An 18,263-nucleotide genomic window follows, 5' to 3' on the forward strand; every position below is an offset into this window, starting at 1 on the left:
ATGTAAAGAAACAATATGGAAATAATGAATGGAGGAAACTTTGTACTGAACATTTTCCGTTTGTTTTTCTCAAACTATCACATCTACATGCACTTCTAAGCTTCCTAAAGAATGGATTAGGATTCTCTCCCGGAGCTTTAGATTTTTCTGCCATCCTAATTTTCCAGCTTTATAGTATAATTGTGTTTATGTTATTTTTTGGAAACACATTACCTTAAAAGCTTGAGAAACTTGAGACAGAAGCATAGGGCAGTTGATATAGCTGAATGTTGTGACATTGTGAATAAAAACCAAAAGACACAGACTAAACAATACTTAAGATAACGTGAATGAGCAATTAGCTGAAAGGATACAGTTGTAAAGGCTCTTTGTAAAGTTAACATGGTTCACAGACTGATCTGTGAACCCTCGTCCTTTCCATGTGTCATGTGGCACAAATGACATGTGAAAGCAAAAAGATACAGCCATCCTCACTGATATACTTATCTCAGTGGATGTTTTGTTATGTTTTATCAGCCCTAATCAGTTATAAGCAACTATTAAATCATCAAAACATGATTATAAATGTCCAGTGGAGATATGTGGAGGAGCTACTTAAGGGGGAAAGTTGTTTTAGAAATGTTGAACATGTAGAACTTGGTCTGTCATTAATCTTCACATGTTTAGGCACTTTGAATCTATAGTCCTGATTCTAAAGGCTTTTCTTCATGTCTATAGACCCTCATCCAGAATCTGTCGGCTCTTATCCTAAATATATTTTACTCATCTTGAATCTAAAGGCCGTCGTCCTGAGTCTATAGACCCTGGATGTGTAGACTCTCTACCATCTGTAGACCTTTGTTATAATCTATAGTCCTGAACCTCAGTACTCTCGACCTAAGTCTATAGACACTTGTTCATTGAATCTAACGACCCTCATACTGAATCTATAGACCCTCATCTGTGATCTGTAAACCCTTGTCCATAATCTGTAGACCCTCATGCTGAATATGTAGGTCTACACCCTCGTCCTTAATCAATAAATACTTGTCCGGAATCTGTAGACCCTTGTCCTCTATCTTTAGAATCATCCTCAATCTATAAACTCTCATTTTGAATCCATTGATCCTTGTCCAGAATCAATAGACCCCCAACCCGTATCTGTAGACCTCTTACCTGGATCTATAAACCCTCACCTTACTCTATAGATCCTTGACTGGAATCTGTAGACATGTGTATTCAATCATAGATCTATAGACTCTACTCTTGAATCTGTAGACCCTTGTCCTGAATCTATAGACTCTACTCTTGAATCTGTAGACCCTTGTCCTGAATCTATAGACTCTACTCTTGAATCTGTAGACCCTTGTCCTGAATCTATAGACTCTACTCTTGAATCTGTAGACCCTTCTTCTGAATCTATAGACTCTACTCTTGAATCTGTAGACCCTTCTTCTGAATCTATAGACTCTACTCTTGAATCTGTAGACCCTTCTTCTGAATCTATAGACTCTACTCTTGAATCTGTAGACCCTTGGCTTGAATCTATAGACTCTACTCTTGAATCTGTAGACCCTTGGCTTGAATCTATAGACTCTACTCTTGAATCTGTAGACCCTTCTCCTGAATCTTTAAACCTTACTCTTGAATCTTACGTCCTGAATCTGTAGGCCCCCCCCCCCCCCTCTTCAATCATTGTATTAAAATCTGTTTAGGTATAGAAGTAAGTTGTGAAATTGTAGTTCTCCCATCTTTTTGACATGCAGGCTCACTGACATATTCCATATATCATTCTCACAGACCTCAGCATAATGACAGAGACAGATCAAGTCATAAAGTATATGGAACAAGCATGACATTTTGAAATGGAGGTTAAGTGTGAACCCTGAACAGTCGTGAGTCGGAGACGCTGTTGTTGGCTCGTGGCCTTGTGATGGAGATTAGGGCAGATTTAGATCAGGGCCAGCAGAGTAGATGGAGCCAGGTACAGTACGATAAGAGCAGTCAGCTGACAGCCTCGGTGAAGACACGGACAAACACCTGTTATGTATGCATGTATCAGCTGTCAATGCCATGGCAACTCAGGAGAAACTATAAAAATTCTTCAACGCCTACGTATGGCCAGAAGACATAAATAGTAACTTATTAGAAACCATTTCTGGCGTTTCTGCCATCTTCACACTGTATCTCTTAGGTTTATGAGAGCCAAAAGAGAAGTGAGAAATAAAAGAAGACAAAAACACACAATGAAATTAAATAAAATAGAGGTATATTGATGGAAAAATATGTTTATGCTTTCTTAAAATGCTTGTGAAAATTTAACAAAACTAAAAAGCAACAAAAACATGTTGAAAGAGACACATGTTGCATTAGTGTTGTAAGTTTTTCTAAAAATTGACAGATGCTTAGTGTTGAAAATTTCAGAATGGGATTGATTGGGATTCATCAGAGACAGCAACTTAAATGATATCCTGAAAACTTGATTACAGCAGGAACCTCTCAGAGAACCTGTCACATACACTCTAAAGGGGCGAGACGTCTCCTTTTGACAATAACTGCTAGTCAGTGTGCTCGCTGACAGCTAAAACCACCGAGGTCTCTGACTGCAGAGTTCATTTTGGATTACACGGTGCAGCAAAGTGCGAGTGCTCGTCTCACCCCACGGAGCTCTGTTTGCAGACCACTGAAGCGTTGCCAAACAGACATGTCTTACAGTGAGCACTCTGAGACGATCAATCACAGGCCCCAAAGCTCCTGCGAGGCTGCCACCTGTCCTACTTAGAGGACACACAAAGTACAGTGCACGCAGCCACTGATGAGCCTGAACAAACTGCAGCTGGCTCCATAAGAATCCCAATTAAAAGCTCTGTTGAATAAGTTATGAGGGAGTTGATTGGTGTTGAGCTAAACTGGCATTACTGCAGCATGAGCAAAGGGCTGAGACGTGTGATAATGTTTAGTATAGATGTGCAATTACAGAGCAATAAGGAAGTAATAACCTGTTAATGTTTGCTGTGGTGATAAAAAGCAGCGGTCTCGGAAGAGAGTGAGGTAATGGCCGTCAGTATTAAATTAAGATCTGTGCTTTGAAGTCAGAGGGTATCTGATACTTTTAAATCCTGGCTGATTGACCGAGTGATCTGCCAGACAACTCAGCAAGCTAACAGACAACAGCGGGAGGTTTGTTTTCTTAGTAAACAAATCTGGCTTGTAAACAAAAAGCTGGCATGCAGAAGCTTTAAATGGCTGCTTAGGGCCCCTCGGTTGCCAGGGGCCTTGATATAAATATACAAAAATGTGAACTCTCTTTTCATTCGTCATTTTTTCTATAATTATAAAATTATAAATCATATGTGCATTTTAAAATACATTGTCTGTTTTCACTGTATTGTCCACAAATCTCAAAATATCAAGATGTGAGGCGATTTGGGGAATTACGGGCACTGAAACAAGTTTTGAAATTGAATAAAATTTCAAAATAAAGTTATTTGGGTTGACAGTGAAATTTGACAAAACAAGATCTTAGTTCAAGGTCTATTTTCTTGCTTTTTCCAGACTTTTCAACTCTATATCTCACAGTTTTCATCAGTGGTGATGGCGTTCGCTCAGTTGTCATGGAGATGGCTCTGTTGGAATCATGTAACATTTGTATAGAAATGTATATGTATTTATAACTGAGCAAAATCCATTCACTGTTGAAGACTGAGAAATGTGGTAAAAAGCTCTGTAAAAAAAAGAGTGATAACATTACTCTGTAAATCAAGTAATTTGCAGCTGAATTTTGGAGTAACTATACTAAATTTGGGGATGAGGGTGTGACTGTATTTATTTCTTGCTGTGCACAGTTTGGTGGGTGGGAGGGGTCAAACTTTTCATAGGCCACAGACACGCTTGAACCGGCCCCGAGTAAACTTCTGAAAAGGGCTGATAAGTTTTTGAGGTGAGAACAGTCGGCAGCCTTTGGGGGAAATAAATTTCCTGAGAACAATAGCTCCTATCATGAAACGACTGAACTTTATTGTCTCCTTTTCTTTGTTGCTAGCCAGGGAGATTTTTTCAATCAGATACTCGCTCTAAAACGGGGCACCTGCCAAAAATAATGAACCTCGGCCAGTATTTACTGGCGTGTGGCTGGTGACTGGTGTTATTTTCCTTATTGCGGTGCCAATGAAGTGAAAACAAGATATGGAGCCAGGAGAAATCAGCGTTACTATGCATTTACAACAAGAATGGAAAAAATAATGTCATTTATCCACTGCTAATATTTGTGTTGTTTGTTGTTTCCCTCTGGTTTTTATGAATTATCAGACACTCTCAGGACAGCAACACTTTTGCCAAATCAAAGCTGTCATAATATTAACAATAACATGTTAAAGATAATAGATAATCATGACATTTTTGCCCAAATTGTGTCTCTTCCAGCTCAAGATCTCCTTCAATGAGTCGAGTCTCCAGAGCACGTACGAGTATCCGTCAGAGAGCAGCGTGTGGGACAGCGGGGAGGAGGACGAGGAGGACAAGCAGGACGAGAAGGCGGCGGACGAACAGCCCAGCATGGTGGGACGCATCCACATCCCTCGACCCAGTTTCACCAGCTCGTCCTCGCACACGACCAACAGCAACGGTGAGATGACGTGAAACAAACGTGGGGTGGAGTTTTTACAAGCACTGTTCATTTTGTTTTGTTGTTTTTGCCCCGCACTTTGGTCCAGAGGAATATATCTCGACAGCACTCCACGTGGTGGAAACATTGTTGACCAAGTGAAAAGATTAGCAAGGCAGTGGAAACTCCTAACTTCATCTTGTTGTAAATTAATCACAATGTGGCTGTAAAATCATCTTGGAAGATGGGAACAGCGATAAGGGAGGAAGATAACTGATTGAGCTGATTTATTTTATTTCTACAAAATACATACATACATAATGTACAAATGGAAGCCCTGCCCTAAACAGCAGCCTGGTGAAGCTGTTTATGTCACAGAGGTGTCCAGTTCATCTTGTAGTCATTTTGAGTCCACTTTTGTTGTATATTTGTATGTGTCCTCCCAGTTCAGCCACTGTCCCACTTTGTGTTGGACAGTCATAGAAAATACACATAAAACTGCAGATTTTCAGACCTTTTTCACCATCATAAAGCAAATATAATCCGCTAGAGAATTCGTCTAGAAAAGATCTGAAAAGGATGGAGAGGGAGACTTAGATTTGAAGGACAGTAAATGTGATTGAAGATTTTCTCATGTTAAAGGAAACACAAAACTAGAGTTGATAGTCATCGCTTCATTATTAGATCACACTACCATTATGTGCATAGTGCAACTGTAACCGAGCAGAGATTACATATGATGACAGAGACCCCTACTGCACATACTGTGAATTACGTTTGAGAAAATGTGAGGTGGACTATCAGTGTCCTTTCCATTGAAAAATGCATAAATTATGTCTCAATGATCTGTATCTATATCTGTTTTTAATGCAAAAAGGGGAAGGTACAAACACATTGGAAAACCATATTATTGTAAAAGCTGAAGATAAAAATAAACCAACACTTGCAGCACATGCAGAAAAAAAGCTTAATCACATGTAAATAACATCTGTCTTTTTTTTTTTGGTCTGCAGACCTTTCCAGCTATGTTCCCAAGCACGCTGTGGACTTCAGCGCCTGGCAGGAACACAAACATGAAGACAGTGTTTACCAGGAAGACGCCGCTTCTCAACAGACGCAGATGACAGAGGAAGTCATGGTGAGAGAAAACTCAAATTTGTCAAAGCAGATTCCAATTTCTGTATTAGAGTCAAGTACCAGGTGGTGTTGCCTCTCAAATAGGAGCTGCCAGTTTCAACTTCTAGTCCTAACTCAGAATTAAAGATGGTTGAAAACCCAAAGATAGTAAATTTACAATGGTATAAAACAGGAAAAAGCAGCAAATCCTCACATTTGAGAAGCTGGAAACAGAGAATGTTTGGCATTTTTGATTGATAAACAACAACAAAAATTCATTGTCATAATTGTTGTTGATTATTTGTCAGTTGACTAATCGATTGATGAACTAGTTGTTTCAGTTCCTTGTATGAAAATGACTGCAGGTTCCAATTTTGTGTCTTGGTTTTTGGTAGTGCAGGACCTATTTCCATTAGATTACTGATGGATCAATGATTTAAATGTGGTGTTTCATGCCTTAAATCAGACTCAGAGGTCTTTTCTTGGAGCAATTTTCTGCTGATGAGAAGTAAAACCAGTCATGCATACTATCAGAATCAGTTTTTTATGGTTTCTAATATTTTACAGTTATATAATTAGTCTTACTTTCCATTCTAAGTAGCATTAAAAAGGCTTTAAAATAATCATTAGGTCATGAATCCTGCAGGAACCATGTATGTGGAAAATAAGATTCAGCAGAATATGAATGAGAGACAAAAATAGTTTTTTCTGCTTACAAATATATAAACAGCAGGCCCTCCTCAAGTACAAATGATCCTATTTTACCTGTAGAGCATGAAAAAAAAAACTATTTACACATGTCTCCCATTTCAACAAGACAGAATGAAGGGACAGGACAGAAACATCAGTGTAGTCTGGCTGGAACAAGTCACAACTGTAAGTTTCCTATGCTGAGTGTGAGAGTAGCAGCCTGTTCGTACATGGAAATGCTGAAACAGCAACATCTAAGTAGTAGATCTCTCACAGTACATCACCCTATCGCCATCAAGTTGCTGAAAACAACATGAATTTGTTTTTTCTCCTCAGCTCACGCCGGCAGACAGCTCCTCCCTGTCTGACTACAGCAGCGAGCCCGCTCTTTACTTCTGATCAAAGGTCGGACCAATCAGCTGTACAGTAGTACCTCACCTGCGGGACCAGACTGCAGCCGGAGCCCAGCGAGGACCTCCACACCTGGGCCCAAACTGCCTCCAGCTCTACACACTCCAGCCGGCTCCAAGCACATCTTCCTGATCAGACAGGAAACACAGTGTTGATTTTATGTTTTGTTTTGGGTTCTTTTTGGGCTGATTTCCTGCCACGGTACCACTACTCCTCGCCACGTTATCAACAGCATATCAAGAGTTTAACAGCTTTTCTTCCAGGTGACCGATATCAGATTCGCACCTTCTTCCTCACCCGAAGCTCCGACCAATCCAAAAGCAGCTGGACTGTCTTTCCCGCCCCTTGATGATCCTGGACAGTTGATCTGTCAGCCCTCCCCGCTTCCTCATCCTCTTCACTCACTTAACAAAATATCTGACAGAATCAAATCGACCGTCGGACTCCGGAGAGACGTCCGTCTTCCTCTCTGTTCTCTGGCTTCAGACGGCCTCTCCTGTGATTCTCCTGCTTCCACGTCTGCGTCTCACATTCGCTTCAGGTTGTTTGGGAGATATCGACGAACGCAGCAGAAAGCGAGGGGACCAAACTCCTTAAAAGAACAGGAAGCCGCCAGTGCCCACGTGTAGGCGACGCCACGGTGACAGAGTTCAGTGTTAGCATGGAAACATGTCATTAGGACGTTCTCCAGAAATGTAGGATCTGGAGGACGTGTCCGCTTGTATACAAGTAGAACAATGGCAGACTCATACACACAAAAACAAAAAAAAATGGTAAAAGGGTGCCACAATTGTAGTCTTTTTTTTTTTTTTTGTTTTTGTACCTGCATGTTTTGATTTTTGGTTCTTTTACTGTAAAGCTTCTGTATGCCTTTTAGGGGTTTTTTGTATGTTTTCTGGCAAACTATGCTGTATTGAAGCTGCTGGACGTTTGGTAGAAGAGTCTAACGGCAAGCAAACTTCAACACACTTCCCCTTCTCTGCGACGAGGGAGGAAAAATATAAATATGCACCCCCGGGGAAAGATTTCCGTCAATCAGTAGCATCTCTGACTTCTGATTAAAATGCTTGAAGAAGTGACCTTGGCCAATAATGTCTGTATGTCCGTATTGCTGGTGACAAACGTACAGCAAAATATCATCATACTGTAGAATGTTTCTGTATATCCTGTTTATCAAAACGCTGTTAGACCTCCCGACACCTTCTCTCTGCCTCCTCGTGTATTTATTCCTGCTTAAAGTTGAAGTTTGCATGTCTGAGACCTGCTCATGTACTCTTTTTTTTTTTTTTTTTTTTTTTTTGTAAAGGCGAATTTGCTGGTGTGGAAAGAACTGGAAGGGTGCGTTCAGACTGAACACCCCCATCGGACGTTTGTTTGTTTTTTTTTTCTTTCCAGTCGGACCTCATGTACTTTCACATTCCACAGAGAAAGAAGCTGGTCCATTGAAGTAATGAATTGATTGTGATCATTCATAATATGGCATGTTTGTGAGAGCGAATGCAAGGTTGCGTGTGTTTGAAAGAATATGTAATGATTTTTTAAAATTCAGATTTTTTTATATACAGGAACGCACCAAGTTTCCAGATGATTTTTTTTTTTTTTTTTTTACTCATAATGCCAATTGATTAAAGTGTTGCTGTAACAGCCTCACATTCATTCTTTACACTCCCAGGATCGACTCCCCTTCGGCCAGTATTGTTGTACAGTTTCAATATTCTACCATATTTTCATAATCATCAAAGATTTATTTCTTTCTCCTGTCATTTTGTTCATTTCTCAGATCAGATGAAGTTTGTTCAGTCCTCAAAGGTTGGATTTTGTCGTTAGGAGACGAGATATTATGTCTTTGTCTGAAGAATTTGGGGATTATGTGTTTTGTCTGGAGTCTTGGATGTTAAATGTCTTTGCACTGTCATGCTTTTAGCTTTGTTTTGCACCTCATGAGAAGGAACAGAGTAGGCGACAGAGGAAATGTGCACTTAAGAGAACAAAGAAGTCTAGTTGAAGAGTTTTGTTTCAAAACCATTTCCACTATTGACATATTCTTATTAACAATTGATTGTACGTCAGTTGAAAGAATAACATTTATACAGACTGGAGTGATGAAATTCAGGTATTGATATTTTTTGGAATAGAACTCTTCAATTGTACGCGATGAATGCACTGCCGATGAATGCCATTACCACTTTTGTACTCTGTTTGCCACAGCCTTGCATCAGAAGTCTTATGATTGTCGGCCTTGTCGCTGTGACCACAAGCAGTAGCGCACGTGTTGTTTTCCACACAGGTCCAGGCCTTCATCTCCATCCTGACAAATCCATTCGAGCTGTTTTCTCACCCTCTGATATGCAGTAGTTTTAAAAGGACCATGCCAGTGATTTTTCATGTTTTAGCCCATTTACTACAAATCATATACTTTACTGTGAACCACTTTGTAAATCATGCTGCTGTGTTTTACAAGTTTGAATGTATTTTTATTGTGTAACCACTCAGGGTGTCCATTGGTTTCCACTCTATTTCTTATGGTATGAAAATCTACTTGAGTTTTTTTTTTAAACATATTACTTTTTCATTCAAAAATGACAAACTAAACACAACTTTACCTAAATCAAAAGTCAAATCTGGCAAAATTTTGTTTTAAATCAGAAATGGGCCGAACAGAAAATAAGTAAACACTCAATACTAGGTGCTACTGACACATTTCAGCCAGTACCAAAAAAGAGGTTCAACAGCTGCCCCTATGATACACTGCAGACTTTTCACATTACTCTCCACTTAAACTACCCTACCAGTATACGACCGTACAACTGTAATGTAACCAACAAAGATAAATCCAGGCTTGATGTCTCTGTTATGGATTACACGACTCCAGCAAGTTTCAAGAGTCTTCTAATCTTCATACCAAAGGAAATTAATAAAAATCAATGGCTGCTCCAAACAGTTGGAAAAACACAGAACTGTATGGCATGCATTTGAAACTAACAAAAATGTAAAGTATACATGATTTGTAGTTTAAAAGAAAAAAACAAAACATTGGTATTGTCCTTTAATTTGGCCTAAAGAAACCTGACTTGGACCTGCTGTGGAGCAGTCACATAACAAGCCTGTGGATCCATCTGTGGTAACTGCTGCCTTCAACACCACAAAGAGGAAATCGACTCTTTGTGGGAATCTATTTTTTTCCTCTTTCTCTCTCTTTCTCTCTGTCTTTCTGTGAACTGAAGGACCAAAGAGGCAGAGTTCACTGTGGGTCATTTCCACTGATCGTCTTAAATGACACCAGCAAGAACTTTCATGATGGCCATTACCAGGACACAGAAAACGACTCGACTTCTGAAGTGTAACATGCGGTGGTGTTAACACTCCGCCCGCAGTGTTTTCCCATCTGTCTCCTCCTGTTGCAAAGTGAGCAGTTTGTGTTGGTCACACTGTAGCAACTCTGTGGTAGAAGCTCCATCTCATCTCCCCCCTCCCCCCCTTTTTACTTTTCCCCTCGTCTGTAAATCTACATCGCAGCAGATGTGCTTACTGTAAAGTTATTGTCAATGATTTGGGCAAATAAAAAAAAAAAAAAAACAAAGTGATGTCATACTTGTACAAATGAAAGCTCAATAAAATAGAAGACTTGAACAAATGGAAATACTGTGTATGTGTCATTTCAGGGGGAACTTTTTTCTAACATTTACACATTAAAGAAAACAAAGTGGTTTAATGTAGGAGACTGTTGAGGCAGCACAGAGAAGTACACATTAAAACTCTGGCCTGTTATTTGTGTTGTCAAAGAAGAATGAGTCATGCAAGTGTTAAGAAACACATTTATTGGAATAAAGAATATATAAAATCAATCAAATATATTACAAATAGTCCAGGATGGAGAATAAACTGCATTAAAAGTGCAGAGTCAAATGTACTGTTGTGGTCGAAAAGAGAGTTCAGTGACCTTTCGTCTCCATTAATGCTCTTTCCTTCGGGGTTCTGTGGCTTTACTGAGGTTTCCTGCCTCCTGCTTCAGGACGCTGAGAAGAGACTGTGAACTCTCCAAGATCTAAAGGAGGGGAGAAAAAAAAAGGAATCACATGAAATATACTGTATAGATATTAAGATGCAGAGGAAGCACAAGCTGATAGTGTGATGTGTCCTGTAAGAGTAAGTTAAAGAAGGGTCTTGTTGTTTTTTAATAAGAGCCGTGTCGGAGTGTTTGTTTTGAGTGTTCGGGGAGGTCAGCATCAGTAAGTGGGATGTGCCTGCGTGAGATGAAACTACTGCAGAAGGACAACAAGATGGTGTGTCATTGATTATAAAGTACAAACAACCAAGAGAAAAATAGTGGGGTACAAAAATGCAGCAGATTGAGTTCATCATCCCTAAAGCTATGCAGTGCCTGTGTTGAATTTCAACTGCTGCTGTGGGTTGACTTTTGTTGGGTTTTTTTTAAGACCTTCCATCATCCTTAGTCTCAAACCACATCATTTTATTGGTTTGTTTTTTTGCTACATGGTTCACAGAATTAGGATTTTCTTTTGAAAAGATTGTAAAACCTCCAGTTTTTAGTCATGTGGGAAAGAAATACAATGATGTCATCAGTCAAAAAAACATGTTTTCTGAGAGATAAAAGGTGAATCAGAAAGAAAATAAAAGCTTTCATAACAGTTTTTCTGGATAGTCTTGGTTTCAACCCTTTCATAAACATGATGCTCTTTATTGAGCATCCTATTTTCATACTTCCTGAACACTAAACTCTAATTATCTGTCTCTCCCCAAAAACTATAAATATTTTTGGCTCAATCAGTGTCCAAAAAGCTTCAGTGTCCCATAGTCAATGTATTTCAATGCTGCTGAACAACAGCAGTTTAAATCAGGTTAAGACAGTCCAGACACACCTTGGTGTAAGCGGCCTCGGTCTCTGCGATTGTGCGGTCGAAGGTGGCGCGGGCGGCGAGTCTCTGTGCCAGGCTCTCGTTGACTCTGCTCAGCTTCTCTGACAGGACGCGGATGTCGTGCTGCAGCCGTTCCTTCTCCTCTTCCTCCTGCTTGATCTGACGGTTCAACTCCTCCCGCTTGGAGCACAGGTCCTCAATACCTGACCGAGACAAGAAGGTTTATGATTGCCAGAGTCTCTCTGCGAGGGCTGAGGACAGCAACAGTTGAACCAGTGTGATGACAGGTTCTTACTTTAAGACTAAAGTGTAAATTGTAGTACTTATGCACATTTCCAAATCACATGATTTTTTTTTTTTTTTAATGTGTCAACTCTTTAACATGATGAGTGCAACTTCTGGCCTACAAAGTAACTACATTCTAGTGTTGATGTACAGAAAGCTTTTGGACCACAATTTTGATGTTATTTATTATTTATCATCCAAAAATTACAAACATTTTCTGGTTCCAGCTTCTCAAAGGTAAAGTTTTACTACTTTTGTTTTTTTTTATTATAACATTTAATATCTTTGGGTTTGGGACTGTGAGTCAGACAAAACAAGCAATTTGAACACATCACCTTGAGTTCTGAGATATTGTACACAATACACAAATTTATACACAAATAAAGAGAAATCGACAGAAATAAAACAACAGTATTGGACAGATTAATCACATCCTAAAAAAGGTATTTATCAAGCATTGAAATCTCAGGTATTTATAAAATGTCTTATTTTTACGATAAAACTTGAATCTGAAGAACTGAATCTGCACTCACAGATGTGCAGTAATATTACTAATGAACTACTTTCTGTATAGCATTACATTTGCATATTCTGCTTCAAGTGTGACAGCACAATTTATTTGAACATTAAAAAAAAAAATCTGTGTATCTGTACTGATGTAATGTAATCCTTCAACAAACAGGGTGTTGCAGTTTTAGTTTGTATATATGTAGTTTGTTTTGAGTTTTAACCTTTACTACTAAATATATACGTATTTGTACATACACATAAAAATATAAATTTTATTTTCATTCATATATTATATGTAGGACACATGCACACCACACGTATGCCTATATTTTATATTATTCTTGTTGTTTAAACTCTTATCACTATTGCTTTTACTATTTAAAATATTCCTTAGTTTCCTTACTGCATTGTCATGGAGCTGAAAGCTAAGATTTTTACTCTCTTATACTTGTGTAATGAGATGTAACATTAATAACTGAAGTAGAAGATAACCTTCAAATGCAGTCTGGTATCTTGCCACAGTGGCTGGCAGAGCAGAGACACAGATTAACCAGCAAATGACAGATGGCAAGTGTTAATATGTTTCCTTCTCAGAGACCAAAAGGGATAGCTCTGGCGGTACTTTATTTATTTATGTATTTAGTTATTTAGAGAGCATAACCCTGCAGGTAGTGTAAAATGATAACTGTAAGCCCCTGGTTGCACTGGTGTGGTCTGTGGAGGGTTAAGGGCTGGTTTCCAGGTGATAGACAGCATAATCTGTCAAGGTTAATCAGATTGTACTGCAGCAACCTGCCGGCTGGTCAAAGTAGCTGGTAAGTCAAAAAACTAGAACAGTGGAAGCATAACAGCAATATCTCCACTAGAAAGTGAATACGAGCTACAGTTAAAATTACGTACTAAACATATGCTTATAGGAGAAAAACTTGTTCTCTAATACCAGTTTATAAAATGAGGTAACGTTATATCTGAGGTCTATGGAGGGGAAAAGATATTCAAAAGGAAACTTAAATGTGGCACGACACGCCTCAGCCAGAATCACTAGCATCATGACAGCTTACGCTTTTGATGTATTGACAAGAAAAAACAAATGACTTACACTTGACAAGTTCATTGTTGTAGGTCTGCAGAGCAGCAGCTTGTTGGGTCATGTCTGAGTTCAGCTAGCTTCGCCCAACTATAAGATTCAACCGTGACTTTGTAGTTTCTAGCTGTTAGCTACTTGTTCTCTAAACTCGCAGGTCCGACTAGCTCGTCATCTGTATCGTATCTGTATGATGTATAAGCGGGTCAGACAGTAGCTGTTAAAGCTAAAGATACACCCGTCTTTCCACAGAAAGTGTTGTAGATGAACTGCACGTACATGGCGGGTTGGTTTCCCAGACAACTCTTCTTCTTCTTCTTCTACTTTAAGTTTTAAATCTTCTTCTTCTTTAGTGTTTATTGGCGGTTGGCACCAGCTTATTGATGCATTACCGTCACCTACTGGACTGGAGTGTGGAACAGTAGATAGGCAGAAAACAAACTATAAACAAATTGGAAGAAAACAAACTAAAAAACTAAATTCTGTTTAATATACAGGCTTATTTTATGTATCTAATCAAAGCACTAATCACCTTCCATTAGGCTCTCCTTAACAGATTCCCAAAGGTAAGATCAAGTTTCGCTTCCTTTAATGCAGTTATTAGGTCAATTCGTTGCCCATTAACTGTTACAAGTAGTACATGTTTACTGGTTTCTGGTTAACTACAGTGAGTGCACAGTCCAGTTGGGTGCTTACCTACTCTATAAAGTGTGTGACTTGTGTGTCCTATCCTCAGCTGGGTTGTGACTATTTCCTCCCTCTGGTCCCTGCACCTAGTTTCATTCATGCCAACATGGTTTTGAATACTGTAAAGATGTCTTCTTGTGTCACTGATGTCCCAATATTCTTGCCAGATTATATGCATTTGTTCTTTGATAATAGTTTTGACCTCAGTCTTACTTCACAGTATTTATCCATTGATTGTCTGTGATTTTAATGATTGCTTGGCTTGAGCAGGAACCCAAAGGAAGGAAACCTCCAAACCCTTATTATGCAGTCTGACTAGTAAATGAAAAATGAAAAACAAACAAAATTTCCTGTCTGCATGACAACTTACCGGACTTAATATACTCGTAAGTGCTGTAAGACTATTCAAGGAAATTACAGTATTACATTGCACCACCCAGTGCTAATAGTATTCCAAGTAACTCAAGTGAGTATACTGATACAAAAAAAACAACTAAATTTTCTTTACTATACAGGTTTCTTTTAGGTATTTAATAAAAACACTAATAACTTTCCATGAGGCTATACAACTGAAGAGGAAGCAATTTTATTTTTATTGTACATTTCACTACAGGTAAATTCAATGTGCTTTACATTAAAATATGCGACATACCCACTCAAAGACAAATCCAAACATGTGCAGATACACAGTAACTAATCATCAGCATGAAAATAGAAATGTTTTCAGTTTGTTTTGTCTTTGCAGCTTTCCTGCACAGTTAGGACAGATGTCAGGTCTTCCCGCAGTATGTTCCAGAGAACAGGACCAGATTAACCAAAAGCAGCTACAAATAGAAAACCACCACCACCAAGTGATGAGAGGTGTGGTTTCATCATAAATAGAAGTGAGCAGGTCAGAAATATAGTATGTAGTGATGAAAGAAGTATTTAGATCCTTTAAGTAAAAGAAGCAATACCACACTATAGAAATATTCCATTGCACATAAAGTCCTGCATTCAAAGTATCAAAAGTATCAAAAGTAAAAGTACTTATTGTGCAGAATGTTATAAATTGTATTGTTTTTTGTCATTAATGCATTAATGTATGAGCAATACTTTCATGTTGTAGTTGGTCAATGTAGGACCAATTTAAATCCATAACAATACATCATATTTTATAAAATAACCATAATTTTTGTATATGTAACATATCTGTCTTCTGAAAAACTCAGGAGGATCTTCCACAAACTCCCATGCAACCTTCCTCAAGAGTTGTTTTGATCAGGATTTATTGAAAGTCAGTTCAATAAATGTAGTGGAGTAAATATTTCCCCTCTGAAATGTAGATAATGTATTTCTGTGTGATGTAATATACCTCTTTTTTTACCAATGGTTCTGGGGAGCAAACCATTAAAGTAGAATTGGAGGTGTTCTGGTGGTGTAGGGCTTAAGCATGCTGACCATGTCCCCTGTTTGAGTCAGACCCAGGACATTTGTTGGTTTAAACAGGTTCATTTAATTCCAGTCATAATACCAAGAACTGAGGTAAAAGATAGAGAAATTAAAACAAGTAAGTAGGTATAAACACAGGTGAAAAGAAGAATCAAACAGGTGGAGAGAATAACTGGTATGGGGGGTGGGGGGGACTAAGCCAAGGAGGACATCTGGTGGTTTAATACAGACACGATCAAAGGAAACAGTAAAGGTTGCAGAGGGATGCTTTGTTGAGGTTAGCTGCATCTCAGGCATAAACAGTGTTATATGTTAATGACTTAAGTCAATGACTCAAATAACTAAAACATGGAACTTAAACCGTTATCAATCTGCTTAATGTTACATATGAAGTGTTACAGTGTAATTCAACTGAAATTGTTACAATATTGTCATTTTTACCACAATTATTGCTCATTTTTGAAAATACTTGTCACCAATTGTCATTAATCATGTTTTTTTTCTGTTTGTTTGTTTGTTTTAAACTTTACAGTTGTTGGTGCACAGCTGATCTGTAACAACAAAAATTAAAATCATTGTAATAAAACAGAAGTGATGGAAAGAAAGGTGTGTCCTTAATGCAGAGAGGCCCAGTAAGCCTTTACATTAATAGATCTTTTTCACTGCAGAAATACATAAAAAATATTTGTGTACATTCTTATGTATGTATACAAACCAAATAAACACACATATGCACATACAGTATTAGTCAAAAGTTTGGACACACCTTTCCTTTCACTTGAATGAGAAAGTGTGTCCAAACTTTTGACTTATACTGTACAAATATACATATTAATGGATCCACCCATCTGCATGTACCTAATTTCATCCATTATATCCATGATTTCAGTTTTACATAGCACAGCCATTTAGCCCATCATGTTTCATCCTGTTTCAAAAAGTAATTTCCTCCTTGTTTTTAATTTACTCCATTTCCATCTCATTATACTAGACTTTTCGAAATTTTACCTTTTAACACAAATCCACTGTGATTTTAACACTTCACAGGACCAAATTATACAGGTAAAGTAGGACTAGACTTCTCCACATTCTCTCCAACACTTTATGATGCAGATGAATTATATTTAGTAGATTTATCTGGCATAACAAAATACTGTATCTGTATCTTCCAGGCATATGAAGCTGTTATTCTAGTCCAATATGAGTGTTCTCCCACCGATCAGAATCAAAAACAGTTTGTAGTTCTTTCTCCAATTTTTGCTTCGCTACTGTTAATTTTTATCATTCAATCATTGGTTGGTTATCTATTTTGGTATTCATTTAGTATTATTGGTCAGTATTAGTTTGGATTAATACTCTTTTTTACATGAATGGTAGCCAATAATTAATGTCACTTTTAAAGTAGAGTACTTAAAAGTTGCCACATCACAATGCATATTCTCCACTATAAGTGAAGTGCATCATATTTTGCAAACTTGTAATTTCTTTTGTAAATCTTAATCTGTGAAGTAACCATAACTAATTTAACTATAGCTGTCAGATTTAGTAAAAGTATGTACTTCTGCAATGAAATGGAGTAAATGGTTAAAGTAAAAAATAAAAAGCTCAAATACCTTAAAATTCTATGTGTGGTACTTGAGTAAATGTACTTAGTTGCTACTGATTACATCACCAGTGAAAACCTGTTAATTAGCTAGTTAGCTGCTACCTGTAGCAGCTACTGTAGCCTACACTCCTGATCAAAACAACTCTTGAGGAAGGTTGCTTAGGAGTTTGTGGAAGATCCTCCTGAGTTTTTCAGCCAGCCACATAGAGAGTGATAGAGTGATGTTCTTGAGTCTGTTCTTATTTTCTTCTCTGTCTGTCATTGTGGTGTTCTTACTGGATCATTTTATTGTTTTGACGAAGGTTCAGTTTGGGTAGCCACAAGCTTTTTAAGGGCTTCCTCGAGGGGTTTGTGCTGCTTCTCTTACGCCTCAGTACTTGTAGGAACATTCTCAGCCCAGTGGTGGAGGGGTCTGATATCCCCTCACTTGTGTTGCAGTGGGTGGTGAAAGTCAAAGAGTGATCGGTTTTCTGTAAATTTACATATCAGCTTCTGTCCTCTTCAATGTGCACTGAACAGTCCAAGAAGGCCATCCTGTTGGACACCATGGTCAGGTTTTAGTTCTTGAATCGTTCTGACAGAGTCCTTGGAGTTTGGATGTGGTGTGCAGTGTTACCAACCAAATGAGCTGAAATTGTTCCTGATGATGGGTTCTGTGGGGCTCCCTCCTTGTGTGTCTTGGGGATTCCATACATGCATGAAGTGGCTTCTCAGGGGGTGAGGACAGAGATATAGTGAAAGGTTAATGGCTTTGTACTTTTTCCAACTGTTGTAGATAGTTTGTGACCTTCTTCTTAAACCCATCGGTGGGATCTTTCTTCAGTGCTTCATACATAGTGTCACTGAGTAGTGCGTAATCTAATATCTTTGTCTAATCTAATAATCTTTGTAATCTTTGTTTAATGTTCATGTTTATTGCACTTTCTGTTGACATTCAGACCACTCTGAATTCCTTGTACTTGCTACTCAGCGAATAAACCTGAT

The 18,263-nt window shown here is 38.4% G+C and overlaps 2 protein-coding genes across 2 annotated transcripts in view; one reads left to right on the forward strand and one right to left on the reverse strand.

Moving 5' to 3' along the window:
- The window catches only part of tprn (taperin), a 29,986-nt gene extending 20,154 nt beyond the window's left edge, over positions 1–9,832 (forward strand). Inside the window, exons 2-4 of the mRNA XM_042395354.1 lie at positions 4,402–4,603; positions 5,596–5,720; positions 6,725–9,832. Of these exons, the coding sequence (XP_042251288.1) occupies positions 4,402–4,603; positions 5,596–5,720; positions 6,725–6,787 (390 nt within the window). The 3' untranslated portion in view covers positions 6,788–9,832. The remainder of the gene's footprint in view (positions 1–4,401; positions 4,604–5,595; positions 5,721–6,724) is intronic.
- Positions 9,833–10,600: 768 nt separating this feature from the next.
- Positions 10,601–13,885, reverse strand: ssna1 (Sjogren syndrome nuclear autoantigen 1). Its single transcript, XM_042395355.1, has 3 exons — positions 13,571–13,885; positions 11,680–11,879; positions 10,601–10,844 (listed from the first exon to the last, which is right to left on the reverse strand). Exons 1-3 carry the CDS (start codon positions 13,620–13,622, stop codon positions 10,752–10,754), a joined length of 345 nt encoding a protein of 114 aa, XP_042251289.1. The 5' UTR covers positions 13,623–13,885; the 3' UTR covers positions 10,601–10,751.
- Positions 13,886–18,263: the final 4,378 nt, after the last annotated feature.

The sequence above is a fragment of the Thunnus maccoyii genome, chromosome 19 (genome assembly GCF_910596095.1).
Source record: "Thunnus maccoyii chromosome 19, fThuMac1.1, whole genome shotgun sequence".
In the NCBI taxonomy this organism is placed as follows: Eukaryota; Metazoa; Chordata; class Actinopteri; order Scombriformes; family Scombridae; genus Thunnus; species Thunnus maccoyii.